The sequence below is a fragment of the Pecten maximus genome, chromosome 15, assembly GCF_902652985.1.
Source record: "Pecten maximus chromosome 15, xPecMax1.1, whole genome shotgun sequence".
Classification (NCBI taxonomy): Eukaryota; Metazoa; Mollusca; class Bivalvia; order Pectinida; family Pectinidae; genus Pecten; species Pecten maximus.
Window position 1 is genome coordinate 1,588,207 of NC_047029.1, and position 15,716 is coordinate 1,603,922.

The 15,716-nt window shown below is 37.0% G+C and overlaps 1 protein-coding gene across 1 annotated transcript in view; it reads right to left on the bottom strand.

Annotated features, from left to right (window-relative positions):
• LOC117343602 overlaps positions 1 to 15,716 on the bottom strand; it is a 178,396-nt gene that overhangs the window by 81,054 nt on the left and 81,626 nt on the right. The window contains exon 4 of the mRNA XM_033906035.1: positions 3,475 to 5,205. Coding sequence (XP_033761926.1) covers positions 3,475 to 5,205 — 1,731 coding nt within the window. The remainder of the gene's footprint in view (positions 1 to 3,474; positions 5,206 to 15,716) is intronic.

The following is a 15,716-nucleotide window of genomic DNA, read 5'->3' on the forward strand; positions in this document are numbered from 1 at the left end:
ATTGGGTTCAAATCCATTCATAACTTTATGACTAGTAGCGATTTAAAGGAATTACCTCTATTTCCCCATTAGGCCCCGCACCTTTGGCCCCTTGGGGGTCAGAGTAACCATTTATGCAAAATCTGTTCCCCTTCCCCAAAGGATGTTTCTGACCAAATTGGGTTCAAATCCATTCATAACTTTATGACTAGTAGCGATTTAAAGGAATTGCCTCAATTTCCCCTATTGGGCCCCGCCCCTCAGGCCCCTTGGGGGTCAGAGTCACCATTTATGCAAAATCTGATCCCCTTCTGCCAAGGATGTTTCTGACCAAATTTGGTCAAAATCCAATAAGAACTTTTTGACTAGTAGCGATTTGAAGCAAATGTTGACGGACGGACGACGGACGCCGGACGCCGGACGACGGACGCTGCACCATGGCATAAGCTCACCGGACCTTCGGTCCAGGTGAGCTAAAAACCGTTTCATTCTGTTAAATCATATACAACCCGAAATTACCACAAATATCAGCACTTGCAGAAAAGCTTTAACTGAGGGACAGCACCTGTTAAAAATGTCAAAATTCAACTTTTGTAAAATTTCTTTTTCACTCAGCTAAATTAATCAAATGACCCTGAAAACAGCACCCTACCAAATATATCATCCTAGCTAATAATCATGTCTAATAGTTTACTAAATACTAAATACTTAACGTAATTTCCTGTATATTGCCAGCGCCCGCAAGCTATACAATTCAAAATATTAAAAGATGCCTTCTGGGGGCTATTTGATAATATTTTCCAACCGTGATTAATTTTAACAAATAGTGGTTTTAAAGTTAAAGTCTATAAACATGTCAAAATTTCAAGTATAAGAATCCTTATTATACCCCCACACGCAACGAAGATAGGGGGGGTATACTGGAATCAGGTTGTCTGTCCGTATTTGTCCGGACAACTCCTCCTAAACTGATAGGCCGATTCCAATGAAACTTCACATACATATTAATGATCATGTGTAAATGTGCATGCCACTTTCTTTTCCTCAAAATTATGGTTGCTATGGCAACTGGTCAATATAAACATGTTTTCTGATAAGAACCATAACTTTAAGTTTGTCCGGACAACTCCTCCTAAACAGAAGGGCCGATTTCAATGAAACTTCACACAAATATAGAGGACCATGTGAAGATGTGCATGCCACTTTCTTTTTCTCAAAATTACGGTTGCTATGGCAACTGGTCACTATATTACTGAGTTATCTTAGTTAGCCTCTAATTAAGAGTTCCAATTCATTATTAGTCAGCCGTCCTGGCGACAGTTCTAGTTTCACTTTGATATATGAATCAAGCAACCGAAAACTACACTAATCAGCACCACAGTAGATATACATGTATAGGATCTTAAATGAGTTTTCATTTCATGTGAGGGTTTATGAAGCTATAGGCTTAGAGATTTGTATTTTTTTGTGCCTCATTGGCAAGCAAAAATAAAAACTTCAAGTAGAGTTTTCATAAAGTTTCATACAAAATGAAAACAAATTTAGAGACTTTTTAATTAAGCATTTATGTCATTTTTTTTTAGTTTCATCGGGTTATGAAACAAATTTTGTTTGCAAACTGTATGAATCCGCGTAGCGGATTCTTACAGAAGTTTGAAAACAAAATTTGTTTCATACCCCGATGAAACTAAATAGAAATTGACATCAACGCTTATAATTAATTTTTGAAAATGATTTTCTAATTTAAAACATGTTTTATGTACAATTTTACTGGTTTTAAATGGGATTCTTTTTCTCAAATCAATACGCAACGTCAATTGCCGTATTGTGACGTCACATTTTTTGCGCCATTCTCGGAATTTCTTTCATAGAAGAATGAAAAGAATTTTTAGACCAATCACATTTGAGTATTTACCATGAAAACAAAGAAAAATTAATTATTATCACTTAACTCAGAACATTTACAACTACAAACTGTAGGTTCTAGGTTTTAAAGTCAAAATGTGGAGGACTTTATCAAATGCTGACGACCATTTAGTTGCACCATGCATTCAAAATTCTTGAAGTCATACGTCATTGCCCATGTTATGACCTCACAATGGTTCTGACTGACACAGCCAATCAAAATGTCTCAGGGTATATTACACAAGTGACATATTCAAAAATATAGAGGTCAATTCACACAATAACAGGCCAATTATGTGATCAATTTAATGAAAAGCTAAGAAACAGACACTTCAGAAAGACATTTTATCCTAATTGTTCTGGATGACCTAAGATAGGCCTTCCCTATCTTGTACAGAGAGGTATCCACTATCTACTACAATGAGTTCCTCCCTCAACCTAACACTAGCTGTTCACAGGGTGATCAACCCAACAAACATCTACAAACAACTTTATAATCCAGTGACCGTTATCATTTGTCAGTTGACCTATCTTTTCATTCAAACCAATTTTGCTTCATAATGCCTTACAAAATATTCATCACTAAAAAGATATAGAATTTGCACCACATTGACAAAGTGACCTTGACTTTTAAATAACTTCATTTCTTGTTAAATTTTAACTATTTTTTCTTCATAAAGTCATCATAAAATGTTCATAAATGAAAAAGATGCAAAATCTGACCTTGACCTTTGACCTTGACTCAATGACATCAACTTTTGGTCAGTAGAATCTTTGTTTAATTCTGAACAACCTTGGTTCATCATGTCATAACAAAATGTGTATGAGTGAAAAGATGCAAAATTTGACCTTGACCTTTGACCAAATGACCCTGACCTTAGGCCAATTGACTCCTTCTTAAGATCCAACCTACAGTTGCTTCATATTATCATAAGAAAATGTTCATTGATGGAAAGATACAAAATTGGAGCTTGACCTTTGACAAAGCGAGCTTCACTTGAAGCCAGTTGACTCCTAATTAAAACCCAACCAACATTGCTTCATATTATCATAAAAAAATGTTAATCAGTGACCTTGACCTTTGGTCAGTAGACTTCTTGTTTAATTTTGAAAATTATCCTTGACCTTGACATCTGACCCAATGACCTTTGATAAGTAGAATTGTTGGTTAATTCTAAACAACTTTGCTTCTTTAATATATCTTAACAAGATGTTTATTAGTAAAAATATTTGTCCTTGACCTTTGACCTTGAAGCTGAGTGTGCATTTTTGTGAACTAAACATCTTGACCAAGTTTCATGTGAATCGGTCAATAAATACCAAAGTTAATGTCAGTAGTAAAATTTCTGGACAGACAGAAGGACGAACAGATGGAGGGATGGACGAACAGACAAACAAAGAAACAGGCAGACAGAGAGATTACTATAGGGCACCTGTATCTCTGATAAAAAGAGATGTTATATATACAATGCACAGGAACAATTCAGCTCTCACTAGTGATAAAAGTGATAAAACCTAAACAAGTTTTATTGTAGACGAGTGACAGCTTGAAGACTTTTATTGTGGATCATTTCGTATTAGAAATCTTACCATTGAGAAATTTTTGGAGTTGAGGTAGTGCAGGGTTTTCTCTTTCATCTTTTGCCTGCAGAGTGAGAATTTCCTCTGAAAATACAAAATGGCAACCGCCATGTGTTACCGCAGAAACCATTGTGATGAGAGTTGTAATGTCCAAATTCACTTTTCTGATATGTGAAGATTGATCAGAATTACTCTTCTCTGCAGTAATCATCATCTTCGATGTATCATATCTTGGAATTGAGATCAAAAGACAAGAAACGAATAAATCTTCATTTTTCTCATTAGAACCTACACTGGAGATTTGACTGTGTGATTGATCATTCGTTGGTGAAGACGACTGTTTTAGGCCTACGACTCGATCACACAAATGTGTTTTACTGAGCTGGTTTGAATGTTTTGAGGAATTGTTTGAATGCACAACATCACACATTGGCCCAGTACACATAAGATCTGTATGGGTCTTATCAGACACTTTCTGAAGGTTTCCTACATTTTCTGTGTAATCACAGTTATGTGTAGCTATATGCAGATGCGGACTCAAATCTTCACAGCTTTCTGTGTTGGCTGCGGCTTGATGAAATATTTTCTCCATTGCTGAAGAACAGTTTTCTGTTTTACATAAAGCAGACTTATTGTCCCTCGACACATGTAAAAGTCCGTCTGACCGAGGTAACTCATTGTCTGGCACAGGTAACTGTTTAACGGACACAGGTAACTGTTTGTCAGACACAGGTAACTGTTTATCAGACACTGGTAACTGTTTGTCAGACAAAGGTAACTGTTTGTCAGACACAGGTAACTGTTTGTCAGACACAGGTAACTGTTTATCAGACACAGGTAACTCATTGTCTGACACAGGTAACTGTTTATCAGACACAGGTAACTTTTTGTCAGACACAGGTAACTGTTTATCAGACACAGGTAACTGTTTATCGGACACAGGTAACTGTTTATCGGACACAGGTAACTGTTTATCAGACACAGGTAACTGTTTGTCAGACACAGGTAACTGTTTATCAGACACAGGTAACTGTTTATCAGACACAGGTAACTGTTTGTCAGACACAGGTAACTGTTTATCAGACACAGGTAACTGTTTATCGGACACAGGTAACTGTTTATCAGACACAGGTAACTGTTTATCAGACACAGGTAACTGTTTATCAGACACAGGTAACTGTTTATCGGACACAGGTAACTGTTTGTCAGACACAGGTGACTCGCTTTCAGACACAGGTAACTGTTTATCGGACACAGGTAACTGTTTGTCAGACACAGGTAACTGTTTGTCAGACACAGGTAACTGTTTGTCAGACACAGGTAACTGTTTATCAGACACAGGTGACTCGCTTTCAGACATGGGGAACTGTTTGTTTAGCACTGGTATCCCTTTGTCTGAAACAAGGAAGGCATTCTGATCTGTTAACAATTCTCTGTCATCGTCAGTAGAAAACTCAACACTTTCGTCATCTGTATAATCCTCGCTCCCCTCATCATCACTATCGAGGTAGACAGCATTGACAGCCTGGAGTTTGACCTTGACATCTGGATCCACCTCAACACGTTCGCCCCAGACTCTCACTCCCCGCTCCTCTAAAGCCTCGGCCATGGGATAAGTCACTTGATTGTAGAAGGCGAAGTTCACAGTAGGTGGACAGAAATTAACAGGATTAGATTTGGCACAGGTGACGTAGTCTTCAGCCTGCCTGATGAGGTCATGGTCCCCAAACTGTCCTTCACCTTAAATATGAAAATGGTAAAATCGTCAATGATGTTAATCTCTTCAAATCTATACAATTTTTCTTTAACAAGAGGCCCTGGGGCCTTGACAATCACCTGAGTTTTGAAATATTTCAGTTGATTTAATTGACACTTTTTGGCCCTACCCATCAGCCCCTGGGGGTCAGTCTGAGCCAACATGTGCATACCATTAAGCTGTCATCCCATGCTGATAATGTTAACAAATTAAAGTTAGAATGAATTCAGACTATAGTAAAGTTTACCCCCTCCCCAGGGGCAAACGTGAGACCCCAGGGTCATGACATTCACAATTTTGGTAAATCACCTTCAGACCCTTGCATCTATGAGGAGTATTTGATTCTACCTTGTAAGGGTCTTGAGAAGAAGATATTTGAAATTTCAGTCAATTTGACCCTTTTAAGCCCCACCCATCAGCCCCTTGGAGTCAGTCAGGGCCAATATGTGCAAACCATCAAAATGTCATCCCATGCTAATAATGTTAACAAAGTTAGAATGAATTCCAATAGAAATCCTACAAATAATAACTATAGTAAAGTTTATCCCCTCCCCAGGGGCAAACGTGAGACCCCAGGGTCATGAAATTCACAATTTTAGTAAAGCACCTTAAGACCCTTCAATCTATGAGGAGTAATTGATTCTACCTTATGTGAGAGTATAGAAGATTTTTGAAGTTTTAGTCAATTTGACCATTTTTGACCCCGCCCCTCAGGCCCCTGGGGGGTGGGGATCATATAATTCTCACTTTTTATTGACCTTTAGCCATAAAAGCTTCCTGCCAAATTTCATTGAATTTAGTTCAGCAGTTTCTGAGAAGTAGTTGAAAATGTTAATTGTTTATGATGGACGGACTTTGTCTCAGCTAGGTGACCTAAAAACTGGCTTATGTCAAATATCAAAACCCTGGGATTAATTTGTTTAAAGGTTTTAATACATTCTACCCATGTGACCTTGAAAATTGGCCAAGGTCAGGTTTTCATTTCAACAAACTTGTAATCTTCATCCAAGCATGCTACTGGCCGATATCACGACCTTGAACCTTTTGATCAGTGAAAGGAAATTGCACTATAAGGACTGACAAATGACACAAATCCCTTCACATGCCAAATATGCCTGTAATTATGCTAAACCTCTGATACAAACTTGGTAGTCCTTCATCCAGGCCTCATTTCATGACCCTGGTTCTCAGAGAAAAGTTGACGCTGAACTGACAGAAGAGGGGCAATACGCCACAGCATTTTGGGCAGATGAAGTAAACAAGCATAATGAGTATCGGTAAAGCAAATCATGTGCCCTATATAGCCTACTAGCTATTATAGTCATTTGTGTCTGAAGTTTGATCAAAATCCCTCAAGGAATGAAACCATTAGAGTATTAATGAAATATTTTCTAAAAATAGTACATTTTGTAATTGTGACATTGACTTAGACCTACCAACCCTGAAACTCAAACTGGTCTAAAGTATTATGGTTCCTTTTAAGTATGTGAAGTTTAATGACCTTGACCTTGACCCCACAACCCTGAAATTCTATGCTGCTTGTGATATTATGGTACTTTATAATTGTGTCAATTAAGTTTGATCAAAATGCCTCAAGGAATGAACCCGCTAGAGTGCTGACAAACCTGTAGTACCCCAAGTGTCACTGGAAGGGGACTATAAAAACTTTCAAATGACTGCTTACCAAGCAAGTTATATCTCTTACATCACATTGTACTACCCTGAAAACAATGTCACATATATGACAGACAACACACTGGTTACAGGTATTAAGCATTGGTCACATTTGCTAAAGAGCTAGGATATGTGGCCATGGAACCCCATAATCGAGAGATCGATACTTGTGGTGGTTGCAGCAGATCTGTAGTGGTTGCCTGCACAGGGTCAACGATATGTGACATATATCCCTATATCTTACAGGCCGTAGTGGTTAATATAGAATTTTAATTTTATTTAATTTTGATATCTACATTCACAGTTCCATGGCAACTGTATGTAGACTTTGCGGTGGCTTTGCATGTGCCATTGCTATATAGTGGTTGTGTCAGTCTGGTTACACTGTTTCTGTGTGGTCCCCATACCATGGGTGTGACAGCAAATATGACCAAGCCTTATTAGCGCTGCTGTAGGTGGCTGTCTATACCAGCTAATTACTACATCTCCGTGTGAAGTGGCTAGGACATTAAATCATTCAAAATTGTCACTTACATATGTCAGCTGTGATAGAAAACTTCAATCCCAGATTTGTGATAATAGAAAACTCAGACAATAAGATACCCTGAGGTCACAATTATGGTACAATATGTACCAGTTTGAAACATGAATTGAAAAGATCGTACAGTGACCCTGGCATAGTGTGTATCCTACAGGGATCATCTCTTTAGATCTGCAGTACTGAATCTGACTTGATTCAGGAAAGTGCCCCTTTATTTGATCATTAATTCTCAATTTCAATTTTTCCTTCTTATTACCAATTTTTTTTTTCAACCTTCCAAAGATTGCTTTAGAAAACACAACTGACATCGTATCACTACCCACCTTGCGATACACAGCTCTAGCAATATCTATAAAAAATCCCCCAGTTATAATGTGTGTGTCACACGTAGGGAGTGGACATTAAGTTTAATGACACAGCTCATTAACATGTGATTAACAGGTATGAGCTACGGGGCTTACAACGGTGAAATCTGAGAAGTAGTGATAATAGGCTGGTAAAATCCAAGATGGCTGACGGTTAGAGAAATTTTGTTTTTCCAATCAATCTCAAAATTACACACACACAACTAGGGCTCTGTGAACTTACTGAGGAAATCTTTAATTTAAATTTAAACTAAATTTTAATTTTATGATCACCCTTTTACTACTTTTCAGTTTATATAGTGATAATAGGAATTGTTATACACCGAGACTACAAAGCCAGGCAATTTGAAAATGTCTTCCTGGCACTGCAGCTCCAACTAGGGACCTCTCGACAGACACTTTACAGCTTGTAAGTTAAAACCTGTTAAAAGGAAGACAGATTTTAAAACGTGCAAATACTTGAGAGAAAAAGCTAAAATCTTACAAAGTATTACTCTCAAGATCAAAGCTGCAAGCTTCAAGGAAGAAGTTGCAAATGGAATCTCAGAAGAGTTACATTAAAAGCGAGTGTTTATTAGGCGTTAGAGAAATGGCTTCCTGGTAAACCACGTAGGTTGATCTAAATGTCTTGGTAACCAATCAACACATATACAACACAAAGTCATTTGCTTTTAACTGGAGCAAATTTCATTGTGACATGTAAGTTAAAATAAGTTATATGTATAATACATACATAATTGGTTTGGTTTGGTTTATTTTGTTTAACGTCCTATTAACATCTAAGGTCATTTAAGGACGGCCTCCAGTGCGTGTGACATGCATGTGTGTGGTGAGTGTGTATGTGTGTTTTGGGAGGCTGCGGTATGTTCGTGTTAAGTCTCCTTGTGATAGGCCGGAACTTTTGCCAATTTATAGTGCTACCTCACTGAAGCATACTGCCGAAGACACCCAGCATCACACCCCACCCGGTCACATTATACTGACAACGGGCTAACCAGTCGTCCCACTCCAAATATGCTGAGCGCTAAGCAGCAGTAGCAACTACCATTTTTAACGACTCTGGTATATGTCTCGGCCAGGGGACAGAACCCAAAGCCTTCCTCACAGCGGCGAACGCTTTACTGAAAAAGTGAGGCATTGACAAGGGAGATGCCAGAAGAAAGTTGTTCAGAAAGAAGAGAAAAGAAAAGATCCCAAATTTAGTTGCCTCTTATGATATCATGCAATGGGGGCAGCAGGTACAATTCTTACGCACTACCTGCAGGGCAGGCATACATAAAGTTATGTATGCTGAAATTAGGTATGTTGAACCAATAACTGAGGACAATAACCTATGTAACCCATGTGTTTTTCTTGAAGGAAAAACTGCATAGTAACAGAGTTTGATGGGCCCAAAGGAATTTGAGTAATCACAAGGAAACAAATTTTCAATTTTTAGGAACAGAGACCTTGACATTTGACCTTAAGACCAGAAAAGCAATCTCCTGCAAGCACTTTTCGTAAGGAATATCTGCATAATGTTTGATCAGCCAAAGGCAACTTAGTTATTTCACTGGAACAAATTTTCTATTTCTAGTGAGAGTGACATTGATCTTTGAACTTCAGATGTAAAAAGCAATCCCAAACAAGCATGTAAGGAAGATCAGCATGAAGATTGAGCTTGAATGGCCCAGGGGAACTCTGAAAAGCAATCCAAAGCAAGCACTTGCAGTAAGGAGTTAAGAGTCTGGCCCCGCTTTCACGAAACTTCTCAATTCTCAATTCTTAATTCTCAATTCTCAAGCTAAGTACGTACTTAGCTGAGAAGTTCTTAAAAATGGCTTTCACAAACACGTTCTTAAATATTTGAGAACGTTCTCAGCTAAGAACGTATTATTTGGTCCGTAAGCGGCCTCGCAGGGAACTCTTTTGTCAAAGAAGACGCGATTGTTAAAAAACTACGGGAGCAATGGTATAACGATTCGGAGGTAAGTGTCTTAATATTTAGGCCTACACATGCATTACATACACGCAATTGTATTTTGTCTACTTGGTACATATCAAATAATAGAGCTATGGCATACAGGAATCGCTTCCAGTGCATATAGCGCGGAACGGGGTTGGCATGTAGGGGTAAACTGGATGGAATGCAGAAATACCACTCGATCTCGTGGAAGACGTTTTGATGAGTGAGGATGTACTGTACTGTACTGTACAGTGGACACCTGTACATGTATATGATACACATGTACTGTACTGTACAGTGGACACCTGTACATGTATATGATACACATGTACTGTACTGTACAGTGGACACCTGTATATGATACACATGTACTGTACTGTACAGTGGACACCTGTATATGTATAGAGAAGCTCCTCTTACATGATAAACAGGTACAGTGAACCTGTTATATAACTACTGTAGTTGGTTAATAGGACATGGCATTAACTTAAAACTTTTCCTTTTATCTTTTTCAGGTGTACAGCCTTCATGCATCTGCAGTGGATTATTTCATTGTGGCAGATCCCAGGCCACCTTGCTACATAGCTGGTTATATGAAAATTGGCATCACATGTTGTCTGAATAAAGAATTGCATGACAGTGGATATCTGTTAATTTCTTTTATAAAAAAAAGTTGATAAACACAAATAAAGATACACTCTAGTTACTGTATATTGATAACATAACAAATTCAAAAGTATCAATAGAAATTTAAATTTTTACTATGATCCATAAGTTATAGGCCAGTATATGTAATGTTAATTTGGTTTGTTTTTGGCCAATTTTCAATTTTAAAAAGATAAGAAAACTCTAATTTCTTGCATTTTAGGGCATAATACCCATTTTTTGTGACAAAGACTTTTTTTGGTCATGTATTCTGATAAATGTTCCATTCATGCATGCAACTATATGCAAAGCCATTTGTGTTTTCACTTATTTAATTCCTGTGGGCCTACATGTATTTAAATACATATCTGTACTCTTAAATATTGATATTTATTTCAATACAGATTTCTGTATTTTGTCAACAAATAGAGATATCTGAAATAAATGGGTAAAAACTAAAATGACTTTATGGCAATTAAGCCATGTGGGTTTTACCTATTTTAATTTGGGTATATATTTCAATTGAGATAGATCCATTCAAATACATATATTTTTCATAATTAGAGACTTCTGTATTAAAGTACAGATACATGATGTATCTTTATATAATTTATTAAAATACAGCTTTATTTAACACAAAATAGAGATATCTTTAATATTTAAAATTCAGAATTATGTAGATGCATTTAGAAATGGAGATTATAACCTGTTTTAAATACAGTGTACAGTTATTTTTAGTTTAATTAGATACACCTTTAATTTTAACTACATAGATATATAGTTCAGATAAGGATATCTGAACTAAATGGGTAAAAGATATCAAATGGGTAAATAATGTAGCAATGAAATATGAAACAAAGAATTTAAGGTTTGCACTCAAATTTGCAATCTGATTAAAATCAGCTGTTACATGGCTACGTTTACTATGCACTACGCCTGATCCGTAAACGTAGCCATGTAACAGCTGATTTTAATCAGATTGTCAAATTTGAAATATGGAATATATTTGGAAATAGCATTTAAAATTTTATCACTCGTACATAAGGCTTACAATACACTGAAGATATATATATATATATTTGAAATATTTAGGCATATAATGTAATAAATGTATACAGTAATTCAATTGAAAAATATACAATTTTATAAATACAAGTTTAATTTAGCCATATAGATGGAAATTAAGTAACTCTTACGAAACCTGACATTCTTTCCTTCTTTGAAGTGAATTTATGTGAATATCTCCGTACCTATATTGTCTTGAAATGTTTTATTTTAGTTACGAAACATATTTTATTGACAGTACGTGTTGATGTAGTAACAACTAACTGTGGTGTTTGATGTCGTAGTCGCGCTAGCCTACTTTACGATTGTGAAGGTGGATGTTGGAGCTGTGTTGTCCACTACCGCATTTATTACTACAGCGATATGTAGGTCGCCGGTAGACGGCTCTTGCAGTTTGAAAGTTTGTTAGTAAGTATTTGTGTTGACGGGAAGATGATGGAAAGTCTGAAATGTGGCAAGGATAAATACAACCTCAATGATGCACCTTGACACGGTCGACTACGACACCCAAAGATTATCGGCCAATGCAAGTAGAGAAAGCTTGTTGCGAAGGGACAGGCATTGCTCACTCCAGCATTTGTCGAATGAGTAACAAAATACATGTTTTTACAGGCTGAAATCGATTCCTGTCGTATATATACATATGCCCTAGTATGGCAATGTTTTCAATGTATATGCAGACAACGGAATATATCTATGCACGACGATGGGTCAGTCGCCGCCGCAGACGACGAGGAAGTTTACGTACGTTCGCCATATTTAAGAACGAGATCACAGACTTAAGCATGCTTAGGACCGTTCTCAAATATCGGCCCGTTCTCAACTTAAAATCTGAGAATTGAGAATTAAGAAGTTTTGTGAAAGCCGAATTTTGAGCATATGCTTAAAGTTAAGCATGTACTCAGAGTTAAGCATTGAGAACGGACTTAAGAAGTTTCGTGAAAGCGGGGCCTGATCAGCTCAAGGGGAATTTGAGCTATGGCAATAAAAAATGTTTTTTTAATTTTTAGTAACAGTGACCTTGACCTTTGATCTTAGTACCTGAAAAGCAATCCCAAGCAAGCACTTTTGATAAGGCACTATTGAAGTTTGATCGGCCCAAGGGAACATCAGTTATCCCACAAAAACCTCTGTGTGGCCGATGCCGACAACACGGACACTGCATCGCCTACGACATAGTGATATATATATATATGTCGCCTGACAAAACGGTCAGAATGTTGGACTAAAATGGCCAAACATCAGTATATTGAGCAAAAAGATGAGAATGTTGAACTAAATGGCCAAACCTCAGAATTAATTCAACAAATTATGAAAGGCCAAAAAGGTCAGGATAATGGATTTAACTGGCAAAAAGGTGAAAATTAAACTAGATACAAGAACCCTAGTACAGATGAAAGAGTTTACTGGTGCCTTTCAAAACTGAATACAAATGTCAAAATGTTTTGGACTGAAATGGCAAGAAAGTTATATTGAACAAAAAGGCCAAAATTTTGCACTGAAATAGAAAAAAAGAAGGTCAGAATATTGGATTAAAAGGTCAGAAAATCAAACTGAAAAGGTCAGAATATTGGATAAAAAGTTTTTACTAAAATGGCTTCCAGAAAGAACAACGTACAACACAATCTTTCTTTTAACAGACACTGGTAACTTCACTGCTACAGATAGAAGTTGTACATCTTCATTATAAACCTATATATCACACTCCATCACCGGTGTAGTTATATATAAATGGTCCGTTATATACAGTTATTTCTTAGATAGAAAATATGGCCATAAATAAGAGAAATCTTTACAGAATGGTACAGTCCAACAATTTGTAAGACAAGCACACATTTCCAAGCGAAGTGCCACATTAAAAGAATGACAGGAGAATATTGGATGAAGGCTTTCTGGACAGAAAAATGTATTTGTAGTGAATGGTGAAGCGATAAATTGGTGGTGACTACAGAGTGGCCATTAGTACCAACTTGACAGCCAGACGCCCGACGCCTGGACGCAGTGTAGCCCAGAACTGGCTTTTAGGCTTTATTGATTATCAATGTACAGAAAAAACAAGCGTGGATGATTGTATAAAATCAGGATATAGCTAACCTCTTATCCGTTATACTTGATTCCCACCAATGTACAATTGAATCTCCTGTTTCAATGACCAGTGGCCTGCGCCAATCGTTTCCCAATCACATTCTGACGCTCTTTTTCAGGTCAAGATTGAGCTGTATTTACAGCTAAGTGGGGAATGGGGTTGTGATGTGTCGTACTATGACTGTACAAACTTATATCAGCATAATCCTATTGTATGTATATGTAGGTTATATAAAACAAACATATTACTGGATCTATATACAAAATGTGATGTCCATCATTTTTATACAAAAGTTATCGTTGGAGATATATATACATAATGTCCATCATATTTATACAAAAATGTTAGCTTAGGAGTTATATACATAATGTCCTTCACATTTTATACAAAAGTTAAATTAGGAGTTATATACAAAATGTCCTTCACATTTTATACAAAAGTTATCGTTGGAGATATATACATAATGTCCATCACATTTTATACAAAAGTTAACTTAGGAGTTATATACATAATGTCCATCACATTTTATACAAAAAGTTGAATAAGGAGTTATATACAAAATGTCCATCACATTTTATACAAAAAGTTAACTTAGGAGCTATATACAAAATGTCCTTCACGTTTTATACAAAAGTTACCTTCAGCTTTGTGCAATAGAACAGGTACCTTAATCTGTAGGGTACATTATCATCACTCGATCATCACTAATTTACGTCAAAATAATTAACAGCTACCTTTGTAGGGTACATAATCGTCACTCATCACTAAATTACGCTTAATTAATCACCCGCAAATGAAAACATGTTCCCAATAAAAGTCACAATTACCTGTCCTTAATCAACTTACATTTTAGGATGACTTCTGTAATTAGATTTTAATGGATTAGTTTTCATTGACTCTACAACAATTATGAAATGAGTTATAATGTTTATAAACATACTGGGTCAGGCTAAGACGGAAGAGAAATAGACTTTAGGGTTGTTGATGATCAAATGCATTAGGAACATGTAAACAGTGTAACGCAGGACGAGCCTCAGTCAAGCATTCAGGAAATAGACACAGGAAAAACCAGAACAAAGAGAAAATACATATATACAAATTTATTTACACACACAAACTTAATATATACCTAGTTGTATTCACACTCACGACCACTCTCACTACCTTTCATACAATAATGTGCTACAGATAACTCAAGTCTCTTCACAAATGGGGAGCATCATGTCTCAGTGTTGTCCAATGCCGAACATGCAGCGTGTACAGTATCTCTGTACCTGTCGCTAGGGTTCCAAGAACCTGAGAATTTACCCCAATTCTCTTCAAAGTAACCTTGCTTCTGAGCAAAGTGTATGTACCCAGATACCTGTCTGTGTCTGGTACGTCATACAAAGTTCCTCCAATCCGAGGCTATCTTTCACCAATGACAACTGGCGTACTCTTCATGCCTGCCTGTAGACTGCCCTATTTACACAGCTGACCTTGACCCTGAAGACTCGATAATCTGCAGGGTCGGTCCTGGTGCTGCCTTTACAAAGATGAGGTGTCATATCTTTTCTTGCCGGCTTACAGAAGTAGTTCTCGTTGCCTGCCCATCATGTGAAGCCCAGTCTGCTGTCTAGGCTTCCCACATGCATAAATTCCTGGTGGAAAAAGGGTATAAAACTACCCGACAAGTGGACAATACCAATTCCACGTTCGTTCTCACCTGAACGCTCTGTCTTAATTTCACCCTCTTGCTTACTCACATACACACCACGTGACATAATGACACACATAAGACTATAAATAAAACGTAAACATATATGCGTGCGTGACAAACAGAACAGAAACTTAGTTATACCAGAAATATATCTTTACCCTGTATAACTACTGAACTGTCTTCATATTACATTTATAGCTGATATGAATGTCACATTTCCTTAAAGTTTTGCTACATTATGAAGATTCTGTTTTTATTTAATGGTCAGTTTACCTACTCATCATGTTAGAGAAATATCCCTCTGGCACTTTTCAAGAAATAGTGTTAACAAACACTGATTCTCAAAATGCAAGACAGCCACCTGTCGGCCTGTAGGATCGAGAGAATGTGAGAGTCTAGTGGACACGCTAGTAGAATTAGGAGAGAGAGAATGTGAGAGAGGTTAGTATACTAGAATTAGGTTGGTGTAATGACA